The sequence below is a fragment of the Dendrobates tinctorius genome, unplaced genomic scaffold (assembly GCF_039654945.1).
Source record: "Dendrobates tinctorius isolate UK_male_01 unplaced genomic scaffold, ASM3965494v1 ptg000047l, whole genome shotgun sequence".
Taxonomy (NCBI): domain Eukaryota; kingdom Metazoa; phylum Chordata; class Amphibia; order Anura; family Dendrobatidae; genus Dendrobates; species Dendrobates tinctorius.
Window position 1 is genome coordinate 7,603,408 of NW_027361715.1, and position 23,290 is coordinate 7,626,697.

General features: G+C 42.5%; 1 protein-coding gene across 1 annotated transcript in view; it reads right to left on the reverse strand.

The window, feature by feature from the left end:
* Nucleotides 1-23,290, reverse strand: part of TOX3 (TOX high mobility group box family member 3) — a 178,337-nt gene that overhangs the window by 38,790 nt on the left and 116,257 nt on the right. Inside the window, exon 4 of the mRNA XM_073576190.1 lies at nucleotides 7,048-7,299. Within this exon, the coding sequence (XP_073432291.1) occupies nucleotides 7,048-7,299 (252 nt within the window). The remainder of the gene's footprint in view (nucleotides 1-7,047; nucleotides 7,300-23,290) is intronic.

Here is a 23,290-nt window from a genome sequence, read left to right on the forward strand (position 1 = left end):
ATAACAGACTCTTCCTCCCCAAGTATTTTTCATATATCATTGAGTGTGCTACACTTGAGTAAGTGCTTGTTTGCCCTACATATTTCAATTTATATAGCATATCTTAAATATTGTTCTATAACTGTTGAACAAATTTTTCTTTTCAAGGTTTGATAAGCATTTCATAAAAGAATGACCCAAATCTTTAAATTACTAGTCCCAAATCCTTGAACAGCTAATTTTTCTGAATATTCCTTGTTGGCTCAATAACTGTGCAGGACTCTGTTTAGAAACCAATATCTTTAAAGTATACCTAAAACTTAAAATTGGTAGCAGATCAGTGCGGTTTAGATTCTGAGGCCTCCACAAATTTCTTAAAAAGCCTCAACTGAAAGTACATGGAAATGCCTGTCATGATGATGAGATGTGCTGGAGTTAGATGCTCTTGACTCACAAAGAGGAGTATTGTTAGAAGTTGGTTGGGGGTACAATAAGAGCACTATAGGGCATTATTCAAATTACAGTATTTAGGCAAAAGGCGGTATCATTCACCTGATGCGGTTGTGTGAGACACAACGCTGTAAAGGTTATCAAATAAGGATCCCAGGTGGTGCAGCTCCACAAGTTGGCAAATCAATGTAGCATTAGATTATTCGGAAGTTGTAGGTAATCTGCTGGTTATATATAACAAAGCAGTCCAATCAAGATAAGGGTGATGACATAGTTTATTTTCCATGTGTTTTGAAGTATCTTTACTTCATCTTTAGGAGAGCCAGAAAGATTCAAGGAGAATTCTCCTTCTTCAAGAGTACTTTGAGGTTTACCTGAACAAGTAAGGACACTTCGAAACGTGTAGAGAATAAACTAAACTGCACTGTCACTCTCTCTAGACTGGACTCCATTGTTGGATTTAATACCAGCAGTGCAGATTACCCACAACTTCTGAATACTCTAACAAAGAGAACGAAACAAGAACACCGGACAAGTGTACACCTCTGTAGGAACCTCATCACAAATCCTACTGCTGTCCCTCCCCATGAATTTGATGAACGGCATTCTTCACGCCCTGTCTATCCAAGCTCTGCCGAAGCATCGCCCACTTTGTCGGTGCTAGGTGAAAATGCTGTAAAAAGCCAAAAGTCGACAATTTTCATGCAGTCTCCAGTTGTGCCAAAATTGTGCAACTTTTCAAAGCTTTTTACACCAGCTTACTGGTGTAAAAGCTTTCATGACTCGGCCTCTGTGAGCCTATACACAGAGAAATGTTTTGAGTGATCAGTGGGAGTCTCATGACTCGGACACCACCTTTCTGCCTCGCATTTTAAGTTATACCTCCTATTTGCAAAAAAAATAAAAGATGGGTACTCTAAGCTATGGTGACTTCCATTCCAAAAAGTCTTTTTTGCCTGTTGACACAAACTGTTAAAATAGCAAGCTAGCTATAATAAAGGACACACAATTAAAAAGTATATATATCTATTGTACTTTATGTAATGCTTTACATACATGCTACTAATCCATACACATTTCAGTGGGTTAGGGTCCCATTACATTTAGCGATACAACCGATCAGGATCGCTGGTGCATCACTAAATGGTCGCTAGTGAGCTGCCAAACAGGCAGATCTCACCAGCGATGCAGCAGCGGTCTGGGGTCGTCACTTACCTGTCACACGCAGCGAGGGTGACGTCTTCCGCCCGCGTCCATGGAATTGCTTGTCGGCGCCAGCAGGAAGCCGACGACGAGAAATGGACCATCCTGTTCTCGCGCGATCAGCGATATCCAGCGGGGAGCCGGGTCGGAGGCAAGTATCACATGTAGCGAGATTGCTACCGATATCGCTGTTGCATCACAAAATCAGTGACACACAAGCGATCTCGCTATGTGTGAAGGGGGCTTTACTTAGGTAATATCCAGTGGCCATTCGGAGATTCTATAGCTAGATATAGGTATAGTTTCCAGAGGTCCTTTTCCCATTATAGGTAAAACAATTTGCTCAATAACTAATTTAATGATTCATTGCTAGCCTATTGATAAATATTTGCCCTTCTAGTAAGAACAGATAGACATCTTATTAAGAGCTGTCAAAATATTGATTTTGGATATTTTAATGAACTGTGTAACAAACAGAAAGGCCAAGCAATCTAGATAATAAATTGGCAAATTAACGCAGGCAGGTGTAAATTAATTCACGCCTGCCTTTTGTTCTTACCACGCTCCACATTCAGATGCAGGAGAAAGGTGAAGTGCTGGAATGATTAGTTAAGTACATTAGTTTGCGTACAATAACAATGCTAAGCCTGTATTAATGCATTTTGGTTCTGCTAGGTGGAGCAGAACAATGTTTTTAAAAGGCATCTTGGAAAAGTGCTCAAGTCCCGATTCCAACAGGTTTATAATTTTACAGAAGGAGAAAAATGTCTATGATAGCTGTAAACAAAATGTTATTTGAACGCGGAAACACTAAAAAATACATCGGACCTCAATATTTTAGGTCTTCAGTAGAGGGTTCACTTTACGGGTTATTTCCCGCCTCCCTATTGGATAGGTGATAACTTGGTGATCACAGGAGGTCCAACCGATTCCAAGATTGGCACTCTACAGCAACGTCCTCTCCGTTTTATATATTATGTATGGGACTGTTGAGTGCAGAGGAGCTGAATGAAAAACTCTTTTCCATTTAAATCCCTGTTTTCAGGGTTTAAAAGCCCCAATCTCATGATCCCCTGTGGTCACAAATTATCTCTTATCCAATGGATTTTTAACTCAACCTTTAAACTATAACTTTTCTAGTTCATAGGCTATTTTTTAAAATAAAATTGGAACAATCATCATGAAAGAATATTTGTTTCTCACGATTATGCACTAACAATCCTGCATTTTTTTCCTAACAAATAACAAACATTTGACCTCTGCAACCAATCAGCGCTGCCGTCATATGGTTTACTGCATAGCTCTGCAGTCATAAGCTATTACACCTGTCACTAGCGCAGTATGTCCTCCATCCAGCAACCAGCGAGGCATTACCATCCAGGATAGGAACCTGACAGCGAGCCGCTGACATCCTACATAGTATGACTACTTCATGTTTTATATACTGAGCAGTGATGCCAGAGAAGCGCTAAATAAAACAACTGATTAACTGCAGTGGTCACATGATGACTGGTGTTAACCAAACACTAGTAGGACTGCCTGGTCACTCAATGGAAAGTAGAGATAAGTATTAAATCACAAAACTCAAGATAAAAAGCGGACTTCAAATGATGTGCGGCATACAGAAGCCCAGCAGCTGGGAATCTCGGGTGCCAGAACTGGAAACAGTCAATCCTGGGAATCCATGCAAAGAGAGAAGGTCGCACTCATCGAGATGGAAGTTTCACTGATTTATTGACATATCATGAACATGTCAAGTCGGGGGAGTGACATAAGGAGTGCAAGAAAGGCTGACAACGGCCGTTTCGCGCCGCTCGAGCGCTTCAACGGACCCGTTGAAGCGCTCGAGCAGCGCGAAACGGCCGTTGTCAGCCTTTCTTGCACTCCTTATGTCACTCCCCCGACTTGACATGTTCAGAGATAAGTATTATTTTACTTAAAAAATTTGCTTCCCATTTTTTTTAGAAGTTGGAAAACACTTTGAAATGAATCCATTAAAGATCTTGCACATGATATTCCCAATGTTGGACACTACTACACATTCTCCTGTGGGAAGGAAATATTTGTCCTGGCAAACTAAATTTAGGATGTGGACTATATCATCACTCTCATAAATGAGTGTCTTATGGAAAAGAAGTAAACCCAGTACCGGAACCATTTCGCAACGTGGCAATTTCCATTTTTGCATTTTTTTCTCACCTTCTTCCTGGAGCCATAACTTTTTTATTTTTCTGTCCACAAAGACTTATGAAGGCTTGCTTTTTACAGGACAAGTTGTGCTTTTGAATGACAAAATTCATTTTAAAAATTTTTAAAAATTCCAAGTGGGGAGAAATTGTGAACAAAATGCAATACTGATATTGTTTTTTGGGATCTGCTTTTACGATGTACATTGTACGAGAAAATGACATCGCAATATTATTCTGCTCATCAGTACGATTACGGAAATACCAAACGTCCACTTTTTTTAGTATTTCAGTGAAAAAAAGTCAGAAGTATGAAAAAAATCGAGGGGGTTCTGATGCCATTTTCCGGGATCAATAATGTTTTTACATTTCAGCTGAAGGAGCTGTGTGAGAGCTTATTTATGTGTGGTTAGATGATATTCTTATTGATACCATTTTTGGATAGATTGGATGTTTTGATCACTTGTTACAGCATTTTATTGTGGTATCGTAGCAACCAAAAACACCCTCATAGTTTTAGCATCCCTTAATTTTTTCTTTTTACGGTGTTTACTGGTCAAGTTAATTCTTTTTATATTTTCATAGTTCTGACTATTCTTTTTAATGGGGGAAAAGGAGGGTGATTTGAACTTTTTTTCTTCATTTTCTTTTATTTTTCACTGTATTTGGTAGTTTGAACATGCAATAATCTGATCACTTTTAGTACTGTATATGCAGCAATACCGTGGTATCACTGTATACTTCATGAGTCCACGAGTCATAGTTTTCTTAGAGGCCTGGCCACAGGCTAAGTTTCTAGGACATTATGTAGGGACAAGCATGGAAGTCTTCAACACAGCTCCTGCTGTCTTAGCAACCCATAAGTGACCTACAATCACATCACATGCGCCAATAGGCACCTTGACAGTGCATCGTTAATTCTGCTATCAAAGTTTGACAGCAGCAATTAACAGGTTAACAATTGTTAGAGGCAGGTCCTAGCTGTAACACACAACCATTACCTGCCAAGTATGGGACGAGCTCACCCTGTGTGACCACCAATACTCCGGCTTCCGACTTGCGCTATACATGTACGGAGGATGTTGTGAAGGGGCTAAAAAAGAAGCACCTACAACATTTTTAATACTAAAACTATCCTAATTATCTATGTGATTAACTGTTAGTGTGTGAATATATTTACCATTTGCCGCGTTCACTGGTTTCCAGCTTCGCTCTGATGAACTTTTTGTGCATGCAACCTGCAAGCAAACTTAGCGGCTCACCATGAGGTTTACGTGTGAGCCCTTCCTTATGCAAGTCTATGAAACCATGTTATGAATCTTCAGAGACATAGTGAAGCCAAAAATGTATATTTTTGTTGTATTTAAAGTGGTGAAAAAAAATTCTGACATTTGTAAAATAATTTTGCTTCTGTCGCCATTTTTCGAGACCCGAAACATTTTCAATTTTCACAATAGTGGGGCTGTGTGAGGGCTTATTTTTTGAGCCCTGAGCGGACCTTTCTACTGATATGATATTGGGGTAGATTTCATTCTTTAATCACCACTTATTTCATTTTATTGCAATGTTACGGTGGCCAAAAAAGATGTAATGCTGTCATTTTTTTTGTTTTTACGTTGTTTACTGATCAGATTAATTTATTTTATTTTTTCATAGATCAGATTTTTACGAAAGATGAGATACCAAAACGTGTGCTTTTTAAAAAAATTGTATAATTTTTTAACAGGACAAAAGGGGGATGATTTGATCTTGTGCTTTTTTAAATTTTTTTCATATTTTTTAAAATTTTTTTTTACTTTTACTTTATTTAATAGTCCGCTAAGGGGACTTGGAAGCTATAAACGTCTGATCGCTTGTGCTATACAAAAGTAGCGCATCAGCCTTGCTATGTATAGAGAAAGTCATGATCTTCTATGAATGCCAGACACAGGCTGGCTTTCACAGGAGAATCGTCATGCCAAGGATGGGAGTCTTCAGCAGACCCTCAGCCATCATGGCAAACCATCGGCGTCTAGAATGACGCACACCCCTGCCGGCGTGTGCTAAGTGCCGCTACAGATGTGGCGAAACTACCAGCCTATTCATAATCATCATTCTCGGCTTGACATAGTGAACACGCTGGTGATTTGTTAACATCGCAGCACACTTAGGAAACAAAAGGAATATGTGTACTACTATTACACAAATCACACAAATTTCAAGTCTTCCCAAACATTTTGCTTCACACAGAACAGTAAATAGCTCGGTGGTTCTTGTTTTTAATTAGAATTTTCACATCTAGCCATTATTAGATCCTGTTGCTTTCCTGCAATGATTATAGTTATCATTCATTTCATTTCTCAGCTCTCCATAGGAATCCAGACCCCATAGGCTCCTTATGAAACTGAGAAGGGAAACTTCATTACTGCGGAGAATGCCCCAATGCTGAAATGTACTAATCTGCTTTATATTGATGTTGCTACATATAAAGCACGCCTTACACGCTTACACGTTTATAACCAATAAAGTGCTATATCTTAATCTAAGCAAAATGCATTGCAGCAGAACATGTCTACATATCATGGGTTGAGTTGAAGGCCATTTCTACATATTGTAGAATCCATATCAACCTCTAAATTATTTTCTTTATAAACACTACAGAATATCAGTTGTATGTTGGCACTTACTATTAGAGTTGAGCGAAACAGGTCGGTCAGATTCAAAAGTCGCCGACTTTCGCCAAAGTCGGGTTTCATGAAACAAAACCCGACCACAGTGTGAAGTCGGTCATGCGGTCGGCGACCCAAGCCCCAAAGTCGGGTTTCGCCGAATGCTTGCACGTGACTTTTTTCAGCCAATGAGAGAAGCGGAGCGGGAGCGTAGCTGGAGTGGGAGTGGGAGTGGGAGAGGGAGAGGGAGAGGGAGAGAGAGAGAGAGGGAGAGGGAGAGAAGAGAGAGAGATTTCGCCGCCTCTAGGGTTAAAATTCTTGCCAGGTGTGTTTACAGTCCTCCACTCACTGCCGACTTTTCTCCCCATTGACTTGCATTGGGTTTCATGTTTCACGACTTTTCCCTATAATCGGCCGATTTCGTTCGACTCGACTTTTGAGAAAGTCGGGTTTCATGAATCCCGACTCGACCCTTAAAAAGGCAAAGTCGCTCATCTCTACTTACTATATTTATTCATTTACTTGTAAGTGAATATGTTCTTTCATAGGTGATATTTTTTGACTTACTATACGAAACTCACCATGGTCAACCCATTAGAGTGCAATGTTCGATCTTGATCTACTGCATTACGGGAAATGGTGATAGATGGGAGCTCTAGACTTTGAGGTGGAAACTGAGGTGTAAATTCATTCCCATGGGCAGCCAAAGCTTCACCCATCATTTGAAATGGGAGCAGAACATCAGTCATGCCAAGAGAAGGGTCAGTTTCTGGAGGTGGGGTGATAGGAGGGATCTCAAATTCTTCATCACCAAGACTCGGGGTGTGGAACGTCTGTAAAAAAAGAAGCAGATAAGTGTCATCTAGTAGGTTGTAACTTTGGGCATAATATAGTAACGTAACAAGCAAAACCATTATGTTTTTGCAAGATATTTATAAGTATTAGTAAAAATGATTGGTGGAAGATGATATAATCTCTAAGACAAATTAAACATAGGTTATAAGCAATATATAATAAGTCTTGGTCAGTAAAACATCTTCTCATTCTAATGCCAGCCAAAAATTCTTATGACAGACAGAGGAGCGATTTTATTCAAATGAAAATTTCATATTCTCTAGAAAAAGATCTTTTGAAAATTGCTTTTTGTGAATTTAGCAAACAGATGGCGGGCTGTCATCCACGATTTTGCCGAACAATAGAAGCCCACACAAATATTAGAAAAAAAAAAAAAAAATAAAAAATAATATATATATATACACACACACACACACAGTATATATGTATATATATATCCGCTCTGCTTAACTGTCCCACAGTCCCTGTAGCATGCCTTCTACTCCTACGAGCATTTTCTCTTCCCTTTTTTCCAATTCTCTTCCACCGTCTTCCAGCTGGACAAGATCTTGGATGTCACATTGTGCCACGCATTTGAGGAAATTGTTATGATATCACAACGTTGCAACACACGACACAAAGTAATGAACCAAGGCACAGTGATGTCATTCAGAGGCCTTGTCAAGCTGGAAGCCAGGGTCTTGAGTGATGGAAGCTGAATAGAATGAGTGCAGTGGTGGAATGAAAAAGGAAGAAGTGCTGAGGACCAAGTAGCAGAATATGTGGACATTGAGGTATTACTTTTTTTTTACATTCTATACTTATTATGCTCTGGGGTATAATAAGAAACATTCAATTCATAGAGAATAACTTCACTACAAATCTAATTTCCCTGTAAAATTTCTTAGATTCTCCATATGCATGGACACTTGGTTCAGTCGTGCATTGGTGTGATTTCACGAGAAGAGATAAAAAAAGCCACTGCTAGACACCTTTGATGGTTTATCGCTCCTGAAAACAAAAGGATTGACCTTCAAAATGCCTGTTTCTTTTCCCGACCAATAATATTTGTCAATGAGAGTCAGGAGGACCCTATACACATTAAATGTTCAACCAGTCCCATTGACAAAGTTTGGTCTTGTGATGAAAGTCAGCAGCTACTATGTGACTGAAAATGTCTGAATCCTTACAAAATACACAGCATGCGGTCAGGGTTCTCCAGTGCTGATGGTGAAAGCACAGGTAAGTGCCGACTAGACAAGCTTGAGGCTGAGCACATCTAGTCCAAATGTGGCCGAAAATAAGCAAATCACAAACAATCTCAGCCTCAGCTGTGTGCACGTTGTAAGGATTACGAAGTCTGCAGTCACATACAGTGACTGCAGACCTTCACCACAGGACCGGACAACCAGTTTAAGATTCATCTCCAACCTACCACAGAGTATCATTTTTCATGGTAAATATTAGCTACATTTTTGGTTTTGTTACTTTTTCTAAGTACTTTGGGTTTCAAACATTCTCCATTTTCCTCCTTATGCATAAATACAACCAGTTTAATTACTAATCATTAATTTTCAAAATATACAAAAAGGTTTTTTTTTTAATCAATTTCATAAAAAATATATTTTTTTAAAATTACATTTAATTTATGTTATAAATGCAATTCCTTATCACTATTATTAAATGCAATTATTCCCTTTTAGGCAGTCAACAGTATTAGATACTATGTTACTGAGCTATTAAAACCATGTCTACCCAATGACATGTAAAGGAATATCAATCAACAAAGCTGTGTAATCTCAATCTATTAAACTGTGTAATTGAATATTGTGTTGTGTGATATCATGATAACGTCAACTATGTGACATCACATTGTATATTTTCCTTGGTGCATCATGTGATCAAGTTATGTTCCACATAATGTCGCTTTCAACTAACTGAATTTGGTTTCTTTTTATATGGTAATATGACATATCAGAAAAATCCAGGAACCAAGGCACCAGACATCCTCCTTTTGGTAATTTTATTAGTACCAAAAAAATCACAACATTTTTGGTTGTGCGGGGCTTTTATCTAGCCATAGAAAGAAAGATATGCATTACATTATAATTATATAGTCTCGTTTTCTGGGGGTACCCCCTCGTTTAAATAGCCACAAGGGGGTACTCCAAAAATTTTTTTTGATTCAAGGTAGCATCTCAAAAATATTAATTTCCTTCATTGGATGATCAGCACTTGTCCCAATGTTCAAAACATTTTTTATACTCTTCTGAACTAATACTGTTAAGTGCCTCCAGCTATTTTTTATTAACCTCTTCTATGCCCTGAAAACCCTTTCCCTTTAGGTTTTTCTTCATTCTAGCGAATAAGAAGTCACAGGGGCCTAGGTCACGTGAGTAAGGAGGATGAGAAACCGTTGTCTTGCCGTTTTTTGCCAAACCAAAAACTGGTGTATTTTCAACGCTGTGTGGGCAGGCACATTTTCACGATGAAGCAGCCAATCCCCTGATCACAACAATTCAGGTTGCTTTTTTTCCACTTCCTTGCGCCATCCCTTCAGCACTTGCATATAGTAATGTTGGCTCAATGTGGTATCCTGAGGAACAAACTCAACATGAACAACTCCTTTCATGTCAAAAGAACAAGGCATCATGGAATTCAAATTTGATTTCACTTGCCGTATTTTTTTGGCCTGGGCGATGAAGCTGTCTTCCACTAACTGGACTGCTGTTTTGTTTCAGGATCATAGGAAAAGCACCAAGATTCACCTCCTGTGATGACTTTTGAAAAACAAAAAAAAAAAAAAATCAACCTAGCCCCTTGTGACAACTTTTTCCCAGGAATGAAGAAAAGCCTAAAGGGAAAGTGTTCTCAGGACGTAGAAGAGGTTATGAAAAAATAGCTGGAGGCACTTAAACAGCAGAGAGAGTATAAAAACAGTGGAAAAATGTTAAGGCAAGAGTATACCATCCAAGGGACAGTATTTTACGTTTTAATATTGTTTCCAAGATGTTAACGTGAATAAAAAAATAATTCTCATTTTTTGGGGGCACCCCTTGGATATAGCCACATACATGGAGATCATCATCTAGTGAGTGAAAGGGAAAATAATTTATACAGTGCCAATATGTTCCCGGTGTATAACTAGGCGTAGATATACACCCTCATACCCAATGATGTTATGCAGCCTTTTTACACGTAAGCTGTTAATTCGAAAATAAATCTTTGTTCTGTAAATTTTGAAATCTCAGCAGAAACAGATCTTCTTGATCAAAGATTTAAGTGCAATTATCATACTGCTGGAATAGTCTACCAGTATTAACAGTGTTTTAATGGGTGCTTAATTAGCAACATCTGTCTTTGTTTGTTTCAGCAACAGATACATTAGGTCTAGTGCTTATCAAATGGCCCATTTATTGATACCTAACTGCAGCAAAAAAATAGCTCACATTATACAATACTAATGCTCTAAATTTAGACACATTCATACTCCAATTTGTAAAAGAATCTGCCCCAAACATTGAGGTTTGCTGTGATTTGTACAAAAAAGACAAGGCGAAAATTGTAAATTGCAATCACAATTTCTAATAGAAAGAATTTTGAATTTCAAAGTATGAACAGTACGGTAATAACCAGGATGAAGGAAACGTCATGCTTTTAGTTATCCATTTGCTAGGAAGAAGTTATTGATGATCGAAAGCGTTCACTACTCAAACTTGCACCTGGTGCTCGAGAGACATGCTCGAGTCCCCACTCCGCATGCTTAACAGCTGCTAGGCAGCCAAAAAACATGCAGGGATTGCCTGTTTAACTGCAGCAAAACAGGCGGAGACTTGAGCATCTGTGGCGCCCCTGAGGGTTCAGTCGCCACAGAGGTACTGCACCTCCTCCTGAGGTGTGGCACCCCACCATTCAGGTAAAGTGGAGACACCTGACCACACTCCAACACCTGCATCCCACACAACATAGTAGTGTAGCAAAGTACCCTTTGGTGGCTCCCTGCTTGGAACACGAAGCATGCTGGGAGGCGGGTGGAGATTAGTTTGCACTAAAAGAGCGGGAAGAGGATAGGATTTAGTTAGTCACAGGAGTCTGACGAGGTCAGTCTGTGAAAGGAGATCCCCTGAGTGGGATGGATGAAGGGAGTGCTGCAGCCGACCTCAGTGATCTGGGTCCGCTGGCACAAGAAAGGAACATTGATAGAAAGCCTGACTCTCCATAAGAAAGAAAGGATTGATATGGAACATGAGGAGAGTAAGAGAACAAGGACCAGGGTTAGAGGAGAACCCTTCCCAAGTTCTAAGCACAAGGCCGGGTTCCGGTCCCCAAGGTTGTATGGATACTAATGGTCCTGCAGCAGACACCGGAGGAATAGAACTTGTCACCACTTTATTCCCACACAAGACTTGGGGGCACAACAGCATCTATAGTGAGCCGGGACTAGGTAGAAAGCGTCCCTGATGCAGGCTACAGCTGTCTGCCATACAAGTAGAATTCTTAGGAACATCAGACAGGAGGAACTCCAGTGTAACTCAGTACTATGAGTACTTCACTCAAAGGCGCTAAGAGGGAGACGTTCAGAAAAGGCACATATGTTGGCGGAGTGTTGGAAAGGAGTGCTTCATCTTGCCTGGAAGTTGGCTGAGCTCCTGACACGGAGGACACGGCATGGATGCGGGCACCTGTACCACAGCAGACTGTGAGTAAAGCTTTGGAACTACATGCCCTGGTGTCCTCCACTTATTCCTGCGCCAGCGTGCCCGACACTGCTACATCCCTCCTGCGCCCAACACTACACCATCTAAGTGTCACTTCACCTACACTGCCCTGGGACTACAGCCCTGCCTGTGGAGGGCTATAACATCATTTCTGCCCTACACCATCTGTCCCAGAGGATCTGTCTGCAGCGTCGGCTAACATTTGCCGAACACCACAGGTGGCGTCACGAATCAGTTATAAACTTTCACCATCATAAGCACACTGAAACAACCCCTTTTGCAATGGAGCCCCAGGGCCACGGACCAGGTCACTGCTGCCGTTACAACTCCCGTTGAGAAGATCAACCGGCCCAGTACCGAGGGCGCTCCACATGTCACTCGAGCACCCACGATTCTTTGCACATACCCAAGCACCCGATGGAAGTCACTAACTGCTATATTGGGACACCAATATGGATGTCTCAATATGGAAACTGCTGCTGGTACCACCCTATTGTGCGGTACCACAAACGGAACAACGTTGCACCACACACTCTGTACGCCATACGCACCACACACACTCACAGTCACACTCACACACACGCTCACAGACTCATTCACACTCACTCATACACACACACTCACACAGCCTCTTGCATGGCACCACCAGCAGAACCCCATCGCACTCCACATGCAGGCGCAGTGAATCATTTGGCTGATCCCGGCGACAGATGTGTGACGTGTCTACAGGCACAGGAAGCCGGTCACATTTAAGGGGTTTTCCCATGAACAAAAGTTCATTTTAAAATTCGTCTATGTCTGACTGTGTATGGAGCATACCATATCTCCTGGGCAGGGGAGGAAGCAAAAGACAATACTGACATTACAGCAGGGGGTCACAGAGGATTCATTTTGTGAGGTAAAATATTTCAATAACTGTTTTTAAACAATATTTTACCTCACAAAATGTATCCTCTGTGATCCCCTGCTGTAGTGTCAGTATTGTCTTTTGCTACCTCCCCTGACCAGGAGCTGTGGTATGTTCTGTACACGGTCAGACACAATTTTTACAATGAACTTTTGTTTGTGGGAAAACCCCTTTAAATAGAAATTCCTCCTGACATGCTGTGCACTGACTGTTCAGTGATGGGGTACACAGGTCAAAAAAAAGATGACATGAGAGGAGACAGCAGATGGGAGAGAAAGTGCACAGGGGTGAGACAGACAGAGAACAGGGGGAGACAGCTCCAATGGGACAGCACATGAGGGGAGAACACAGCACAGGAAGGAGACAGCAGACAAGGGGGATAGCACATGGGGTAGACATGTAGTAGTCTACAAACTTCTGACAACATGTCTCCGTATTTCCAAGCAATACATTTTGCTTTTTTTTTCTGAAAATGGTCAAAATAAAAAACAGTGCTTTCAAACCTCAAATAATGCAAAGGAAACAAGTTTGTAATCATTTAGAAGCAACAATACTAATGTTTTAGCTCAGGAAGAGTTCAGAAATCAATATTTTGTGGAATAACCATGATTTTTAATCACAGCTTTCATGAGTCTTGGCATGCTTTCCACCAGTCTTTCACACTGCTTCTGGTGCAAAAATGTAAGCAGTTCTTCTTTGTTTGATGGCTTGTGACTATCCATCATCCACCTGATTACATTCCAGAGGTTTTCAATGGGGTTCAGGTCTGGAGAATGGGCTGCCAATGACAGGGTTTTGATGTGGTGGTCTCTTAATTTTTGCCAGAGCTGTATGTATGTATCTATCAGCCATCTTTCATTTTGTCAAGGCAATTTACAAAGCTATTTTTAGGGACTTATTTAACCCCTTTCTGACATTGGGTTTAAATAATTTACGCCAATGTCGGACTCCCTCACTTTGACGTGGGCTCTGGCAGTGAGTACAAATCCTTCCCGGCACATATCAGCTGTTTTAAACAGCTGACATGTGTCCAGAACATCCATGGGTGGAATTGCGATCCACCCGTGGCTATTAACCCGTCAAATGCCACTGTCAAACTCTGACAGCGGCATTTAACATGTGCTTCCGGCAATCATGGGTCACCAGTGGGTTGGCATTAAAACCAAAGGTCTCCTGGAGACCTCTATGGTTGTCAGTCCTGGATTGCTATGAGTGCCACCTGGTGGTTGGTGCTCATAGCAAGTCAGAAATTCTGCTACATACAGAATCGCCTTTATGTAGCAGAGCCGATCGGGTTATGGCAGCTTTCAGTCTCCCATGGAGACTATTAAAGCATGACAAAAGTGAAAAAATATGGTTTTAAATATATAAAAAAATATAAAAAGTTCAAATCACCCCCCTTTTGCCTCATTCAAAATAAAACAATAAAAAATCAAACATGCACATATTTGCTATTGTCGCGTTCAGAATCGCCCAACCTTTCAATAGAAAAAGGATTAACCTAATTGCTAAGCGGCGTAGTTTAAAAAAAAAAAAAAGGAGTAAAAATGCCAGAATTATGTTTTTTTGGGTTGCCACGACATTGCATTAAAATGCAATAATTAAAATGGGCACCCTGACCACTCTAAGATCAGTGGGTGCAAGATAGTTATTAATGATGTAGGGTAGCACCGATGACAGATACAGTCCTCATTACATGTCTGTTAACTATAATATAACATAATTATTCCACTGTTGTGCAGTAAACACAATTTATATTACGTGAGAGTTTTGCATGCCGGTTGATATGAGAAAAAGAAAAAAAAAAAAAAGATGCATTCTAAGGATTGAGCTCATTAGCCGCAATACATTGACATTCTTCAAACTGTTAATGATGATAGAAATTAATAACGGCAAGCTGTATGAGGGAGGTATACCGTGGCCAAAAAAAGCAAAAAAAAATTATTTTGCTTGCATATACAACCTGTCAGCTGTCATTAGAGGTCAGGAGTGATGAGCCCTGAAATTCTATAGGAAGATGCTATTTGGATAGACTGTTGAAGCTCAAATAATCACTTTTGACGCAAGGCAAAATTTATACTGAAGCCAGCCCACTGGGGTGTAGATTTATTTGTTTTTTACTATTTTTGCTTAGACAAAAAAAACAGTGTCACTTTTCACATTACAGAAACTCCAAATCTCTCATCCACCGCAGATAGATTGGCCATGATCAGAAGCAATTGGCTAATTGACATAAGCCAATGGCTGCATTTGCAGTTATTTGGCACTAATGTAGCCTTCTAACAGATGCAACGGTAATTTGTGACTCATTTGCTACACCATTACTGCTTAATGAAATCTAACATATCACATTAACAATGTGGGTAAACACTCATTCTTGTTATGTGACATTTTAACTTGTTTTCATTATCACTGTAATTAAACCTTAGAAATATTATTTCAATAAATATTTCTGGTGCTAGAGAGATTGGTGGTAACATAGATGGAGGTGCAACTGCTTGCTATGCATTCAGCTGTTTGCATAAGAGAACACTATATAATATCTTAAATAATAATATCTTTTTATGCATCTTGGTTGTAACCTTTTGTGGTCGGCTCCTCTGTCCGCCGAACCACATGGGATACTCCTTTTCTCTAAGTGTTTAGTTTCTGTTATCCTTGCGTTAGTCTTTTTGGGTAACAGGCGTTCTCATTTACTCATTTTTCTGCACTATCAACTTTCGGGTGCAGATTTATAAAATTTCCCCCTGCTGGTATTCCCTGCTGTTAATAGTATCATTTAGATATCCAGCCATACTGTTGAAGTTTAAGCCAGTCAGTGAAAGATCAGCTAGAATCTATCTCTGTGCTGTTTATGATTTCACCTGGCACCTATCTTCTGTTTCTTTTCAGGAAGTAGTCGGCATATTTTCTAACAGTACATACTTAATCCCTTATTTTGTTTTTTGTGGTTTGTTTTTACTCATTCTGGGATCACTTTCTATTTCAGAACATTTTCCCTTCTGTAAGTAATTGCACTCTGTTCTGCCCTCTGGTTCTTTAGGAGGAATGTGAAGCACTTGACAGCTTTTCAGACAGCATGGGTCCAAATTGCCATTGTCTAGTGTTTGGTTATCTCAGGTCATGCAGGAACCACTAAAGACTGTGGGGTCAGGATCTCTACTCTGTATAGGAACCGGCAGGGTCAGTTGCAGTTTTTAGTATGTTATCTATTTTCCCTAGTGAATTGCTACACAATCATAAGTTGTTTTGGTTTTGATTTAGTGGAGTTTCCCACTTGAAAAAAAGCTCCTGAAATTACTAATGGGTTAGAAATAAACCTACAATATTTATAGATTGGATGAGATCCAAATTGGCAAAATCAATGGGAAATTCAATTCACAGCAAATTTATTCTACACAAATTGAGTGTCCGGGCTGGGGTACCTGTGCAGAGCCAGTTCTGGAACTGTTGAGGCTGCATCCCATTTGCTGTGGGAAAGAAAAGGGGACCGGACAGGCCCCATGACACAGGAAGAGGGGGCATGTTTAGAGCGAGAACCCAGCTGGAAGCTGAGGTAGAAAGCACGCAAAGCTGCAGAGAGGCTCCCGCCATCAGCGTGGGAGCAGCACAGCAGGCAGTGCGCTTCGCACCCGAACCACCGGCGCTACACATGATTGCATCAGACAGACCAGGTGGCCTAGAGACGTGGCAGGAAGAGACAGTGCACAGCAGGGAGACATGAGTGCTCTGGTCCTCAAGCATCAATATAGCACAGGCCCAGCTTCCCCACCACCACTGACAGAGACTGTGAGGAGAGACGTGCAGTGTACCTGTTTGTCACCACGGAGCGAGGTGTTGAATGCTCCGGGCTATTGAGTACTGTGTGTGTGCTGCCAGAGAGAGATCAGGTGCAGGACTACCATCTGCATTATTTTGGAGTAGAGTATGATGAACTTGTAGTCCAACATCACGAAACAATCACTGACCTCAGGGAGACCAGTCAAAGAAAACACTGCGGCAGCCGGCAAAGGCGCTCAATCAGTGAAATCCTACTAGACATTGCTCCCACCTAGCCAGAATCTTACTCCACACTGATGAGGGGCAACACCCCGAAACAGCTGTCTGTGGATGGATACCTGGCCTTGGTATTTCCCTTGTCATATCTGTAAACTAGTAATCCTACTCCACACTGATGAGGGGTAACACCCCGAAACAGCTGTCTGTGGATGGATACCTGGCCTTGGTATTTCCCTCGTCATATCTGTAAACTCGTAAAGAGCTGGATATTGACTTAAAGGGCCACGTAATATGGTGGTAATGGTGGTTTCCGAAAGGAGCCACTCCTTGGCTGGGTCCTTCCCTGGAGGAAGATCTGGCTAGTCCCTTGTTTGAGACTCTTAAATGAGGCTCCATGGACTTTATTTGCATATTCGTATTTCCCAGGGAACAATGCACCTAGGATTTCACTGATTGAGCGCCTTTGCCGGCTACCGCAGTGTTTTCTTTGACTGGTCTCCCTGAGGTCAGTGATTGTTTCGTGATGTTGGTCTACTAGGCATTGCTCCCACCTAGCCAGAATCCTACTCCACACTGATGAGGGGCAACACCCCGAAACAGCTGTCTGTGGATGGATACCTGGCCTTGGTATTTCCCTTGTCATATCTGTAAACTCGTAAAGAGCTGGATATTGACTTAAAGGGCCACTTAATATGGTGGTAATGGTGGCTTCCGAAAGGAGACACTCCTTGGCTGGGTCCTTCCCTGGAGGAAGATCTGGCTAGTCCCGTGTTTGAGACTCTTACATGAGGCTCCATGGACTTTATTTGCATATTCGAACTTGTAGTCCAGTCTCAGCCACTCTTCTCCCTGTTAAGCTCCACTATGCATTTTAAAAAGTTGGTGGACCTGGTGTAAAAAGTATAAATGTCGCCACATTGTTGTGCAAATCAATCGTTTTGAACAAGACTGCAACCTTTGAAAGTTTTACACCAGAATTCTGGTGCAAACTGAAGAATCAGGGAGATAGTGCTATCTTATCAAATCTGGGCCAAAAATGCTGTGAACACTTTATTGTAGTATATTTAGTACTATATGGCACTTTACTATGTGCTTGAAGCATAGATAGAGAAACACTTTTCTTTGTCCAACATATACTAATTATGTATTATTAAATACATTTGGTGACATTGAGTAAGTTTAACCATATAAGGCCTCCATATAGAGTATATAAAAGTCAACTGAATGGGCTTCTTAGCACTGGGATCATCTGAAAATCTCTATGTATATGGGGGCCACGTGAATTTCTCCTGACAGATAAGGTAAGTGGAAAAAGAATTGGTCTACTTGAATTTCTTAGACTGATCTTTTTGTTCTTACAGTAAGGGTACGTGCACACGCTGCGGATTGGGGTGCGGATTTGGCTGCGCGGATTTTGAAAAAATCCTCAGGTAAATCTGCAGGTCAAAAGACCTGCGGTTTTACCTGCGGATTGGTCTGCGGTTCTGCCCTGCGGTTTTTCATCTCCACAATGGAGGAGATGGCAAACCGCAGCGGAATCCGCAGAAAGAATTGACATGTCAATTCTTTCTGCGGTTTCAAAACCGCAGGAAAACCGCGCGGAAAAATCTGCACCGTCTGCACAGCGTTTTTTTATTCACATAGGGAATAATGGTACTGTACACCGCAGCAAAAACTGCTGCGGACCCGCAGCTGCCAAATCCACTGCGGAACCGCAGCAGAATCTGCAGCGTGTGCACACACCCTAAATAAGCCACATCTAGAGCTGTCTGGCAGCAGGCAATTGCCATTTCCCCACTACAATACAATACATAATACATAATTGTCATGGTTTGAACAGGGTTCTTGCCCTGCACTCACAGGGTTAAGTGTTCGTGGCCTCTTTCTGGATCTGGGAGGGGTATTTATACTCACTCTTTACCAGGGTTCTCTGTCAGCTATACTGTTGTTCTGGTGTGTCTGACCCCTGGTGTGCGTGTATTCTGTGTTGCTTGTTTGCTTCCCGTGTATGACCCGGCCTGTTCCCTCACTCTGTACTCCGTCTCTCGCTTTGGTACTACTGTCTTCTCCGCTTCTGACCTCCTGGCTTGGCTATCGTTACTCCGTTACAGTTTGTCCCTATTGTACCGTCTATTGCCCGTTCTGGTTTTCTAACCTATTGCTACGTCCTGACTATTCTGTCTAAACCCCGTGGTACTGTATTGCTATCTGGTGCTTTGACCCTGGCTTCGTCTGGTTTCTGTCTCTGTCTATGCCCCTTGGTAACATTGCCCAGTAGTTACCTTTCTAGGAGTTTCCCTGCAGCTCCTAGATCTGTGGAGCTTAGGCCATGCCCCCAGCAGTCATGTGCTTCAGGTCCTGATACTCTGAAGCACGCATCGTCACCGCTGCTGCCCTGCTCCACAGGTATCTGTGAGTACTGTCTTTGTACTCAGGACACCCGCACTGGCACAGTGAGCAAGTGCAGTGCGGTGTTCCTGACATTATAGCTGACCATTTCAGTTTTTTTTTTCCCCCTCTGAGGAAAAAAAAAAAAAAAAAAGTGTGTTATCCTCATGGATCCCATACAAGCTTTGGCTGGTCAGGTCAAGCACCTGACCCAAATGTTCCACAAACTTAATGTGGAACAGCGCACGATGGCCCAGACCCAGCAACAGTTGGTGGATACGGTACAGGGGGCTGCCGCTACAGGGGATTCTTGTGCTGGGGATAGAGATGTGTCATTGGCATTCCCAGAATCTCCGGTCAAATTGCCAGACCTTTTCTCAGGGGATAAAAAGGAGTTCAGGTCTTTCAGAGAAGGATGCAAGCTTTTTTTTTCTCTGAGGCCCCGCTCTTCCGGGGATGAGTTCCAGAGGGTGGGGGTCGTCATTTCCCTACTTCGGGGGGCTCCACAGGCATGGGCTTTCTCTCTCTCTTCCTCTGCTCCTGAACGCATGTCTGTGAATTTGTTCTTTGAGTCTCTGGGGCACATTTATGATGAACCTGATAGAGTGCATCTGGCAGAGGATATGGTGATGAGTGTGACACAGGGAAGGAACTCTGCTGAATGGTTCTGCTCTGAGTTCAGATGCTGGGCAGCGGAGGTCTCCTGGGATGACGCTGCCCTCCGGGGTTTGTTCTGTAGAGGCCTGTCCGAACGTTTGAAAGATGCCCTAGCCCTTCATCCCCCACCGGATTCTTTGGAGGACGCTATGATCCAGGCTGTCCGCATGGACCGTAGGCTGCGGGCAAGAGGGGTCATGCTGCAGGAGACCCCTTTATTCTCCAATCTGAGAGACTCTGCATCTAGTCCTGAGCCCATGGAGGTTGGTGCCACGTCATTGGAGGAAAAAGAGAGGAGACACCGAAGAAACAACCAATTGTGCTTTTACTGTGGATCCGCTGGACATTGGAGAAGGAACTGTCCTTCTTGCCCTTCTTCAGTGAAGCCGTCAGGAAAATGACTGAGTCAGGGTAACAATCGAGGAGGTTGCCCAGACTCCCAGGTACCCTTTTACTCGCTTACTAAAATTCTGCTTCCGTTGGAACTGGAACTTACAGGCGGTCCGGTTGGGACTACCGCCTTTGTTGACTGTGGTTCTTCTATTAATCTGATCGATGCCAAAGTTGTGACTTTTCATAAGATAGGGACAGTCAGGTTAAAAGATCCTGTTAAAATTGTGGCAATTGATTCTTCTCCTATCACCCAGGAGGGAATTTGTTTCATGACTGATACCTTTTCTCTGAAAGTGGGTTCCACTCACGTGGAAAAATTAAGATGTTTTGTCATAAATAATCTGCCGGCTGGACTGATACTGGGTATGCCTTGGCTTCAACGTCACAATCCTACTATTGACTGGGTCACAGGGGAGATCATTCAGTGGGGTTGTATGGCTAACGGTCTATGTTGTAACTTGACAACCCTTGTCACCCCAGTAAAATCTGTGTCAGTGTCATCTGTCGATCTGGAAGGTATTCCGGAGTGCCTGAAAGATTTTGAAGACGTATTCTCTGAAAGTGAGGCTGAGGCGCCACCACCACATAGACCCTTTGATTGTGCCATTAATCTTGTCCCTGGAGCCAAGTTACCCAAGGCTCGCCTGTTCAATTTGCCCGGGCCCGAACGTCTAGCCATGAAGGAGTACATTACTGAGAGTCTCCGCAAAGGGCATATTAGGCCTTCTGTTTCACCTGTGGCAGCGGGCTTCTTTTTTGTTAAGAAAAAAGATGGTGGTTTGCGGCCGTGCCTCGACTTTCGGGAATTAAACAAAATTACTGTGAAAAATACATAGCCTCTCCCCCTAATTCCTGATCTATGTAACCAACTCACCGGGGCCAAGTGGTTCTCTAAACTGGATTTACGTGGGGCATATAACCTTATAAGAGTCTGTGAAGGGGACGAATGGAAAACAGCATTCCTGACGACTGAAGGGCTGTTCGAAAACTTGGTTATGCCCTTTGGTCTCACCAATGCTCCTGCTGTTTTTCAGAATTTTATTAATGTAATTTTCTCTGATTTAATCGGTAGTTTTGTGGTTATCTATTTGGATGACATTCTGGTGTACTCGGTGGACAGTCAATCTCACTTGCACCATTTGCGGATGGTTCTCATGAGACTGAGGGAGAATCATTTGTATGCCAAGCTGGAAAAATGTTCATTTTTCATGCAAGAAGTATCCTTTCTGGGGTTGATTGTGTCAGGGGAGGGGTTCCGCATGGATCCTAAGAAAGTCCAGGCTGTTATGGAGTGGGTGCAACCTCATGACTTGAAAGGGTTGCAACGATTTTTGGGCTTTGCCAACTTTTATAGGAAATTTATTAAGGGCTTTTCGCAGGTGGTAAAGCCTCTAACGGACCTCAATCTCAAGGGAGCTGATGTAAAAAATTGGTCTGTAGCTGCAAAAAACTCTTTCATGACATTAAAAAAGTGCTTTTCTTCAGCCCCTGTATTGGTACAACACGACAAAGTCAAGACCTTTTGTTGTGGAGGTTGACGCCTCGGAAGTGGGGGTGGGGGCAGTTTTGTCTCAGGGCCCTCCTACCCTTACTAACCTGAGGCCTTGCGTCTTCTTCTCTAAAAAATTTTCCTCTGCCGAGAGAAATCACGATGTCGGCAATAGAGAGTTGTTGGCGATAAAGTTGGCTTTTGAAGAATGGAGGCATTTCCTGGAGGGGTCTGTTCATCCCATTACAGTCATCACTGATCACAAAAATTTGGCCTATATCGAGTCTGCCAAGAGATTGACCCCCAGACAGGCTCGGTGGGTGCTTTTTTTTTCTCGTTTTCAGTTTACCATCACATTCCGCCCGGGATCTAAAAACATCAAGGCTGATGCCTTATCCCGAAGCTTTGATTCGGTGTCCCCTCCAGAACCTCCCTCCTCCATTCTTCAACCAGGAGTAGTGGTGGCCGAAATCTCATCTGAGTTACAGAGAGGGATTTTGGAGGCCCTGGCTCGGGCTCCTGGTGGTAAACCCCCGGGTAAATTGTTTGTACCGGAACGTTTCCGTCTCGGACTTATGCAGGAATTTCATGATTCTGTGTTGAGTGCTCATCCTGGGATTGCAGCTACCCTGGGGGCAATTGCGAGGGATTTCTGGTGGCCCTCTATGGTAACAGATATTAAAAAGTTTGTGACTGCATGTGGGGTGTGCGCTCGTTCTAAAAGTTCTCAGGTCCGGCCGGCCGGGGAATTGGTGCCTTTGCCAATTCCGGATAGACCTTGGACACATTTGTCCATGGATTTTATCACAAATCTTCCTCCTTCCAGGGGCAACTCGGTGATATGGGTGGTGGTGGGTAGGTTTTCAAAACAAGCTCACTTTGTACCTCTCCCCGCGTTACCATCTGCTGAAACCCTGGCCCGCTTATTTATGCAGCATATAATTAGGTTACATGGAGTGCCTATGAATGTGGTGTCAGACAGAGGGGTACAGTTTGTAGCCAGGTTCTGGAGGGCTTTTTGCAAAAAGCTGGGGATTTCGTTGTCCTTCTCCTCTGCCTACCACCCAGAGTCTAATGGACAGACGGAGCGCACGAACCAATCGTTGGAGCAGGTTCTGAGATGCTTGGCCTCTTCCAGGCAGGAGGATTGGTGTGAGGTATTGCCCATGGCAGATTTTGCATTCAACGGTCGTGTGAGTCAGTCTACTGGGATGTCTCCTTTTCAGGTCAACTATGGCTTTAACCCACATTTTGGAGAGTTTTCCCATATGGATTCAGGTTGTCCTGGTGCTGAGGATGTGACACAACGTCTTAGAATTCTTTGGAGGGAGGTTCAGAGGAATATTTCCAAGGCCCAGGAAAACTATAAGCGGTTTGCTGACAGGAGGAGGGGGCCAGGTCCAGCATTTGCAGTAGGGGAGAAGGTGTGGCTATCCACC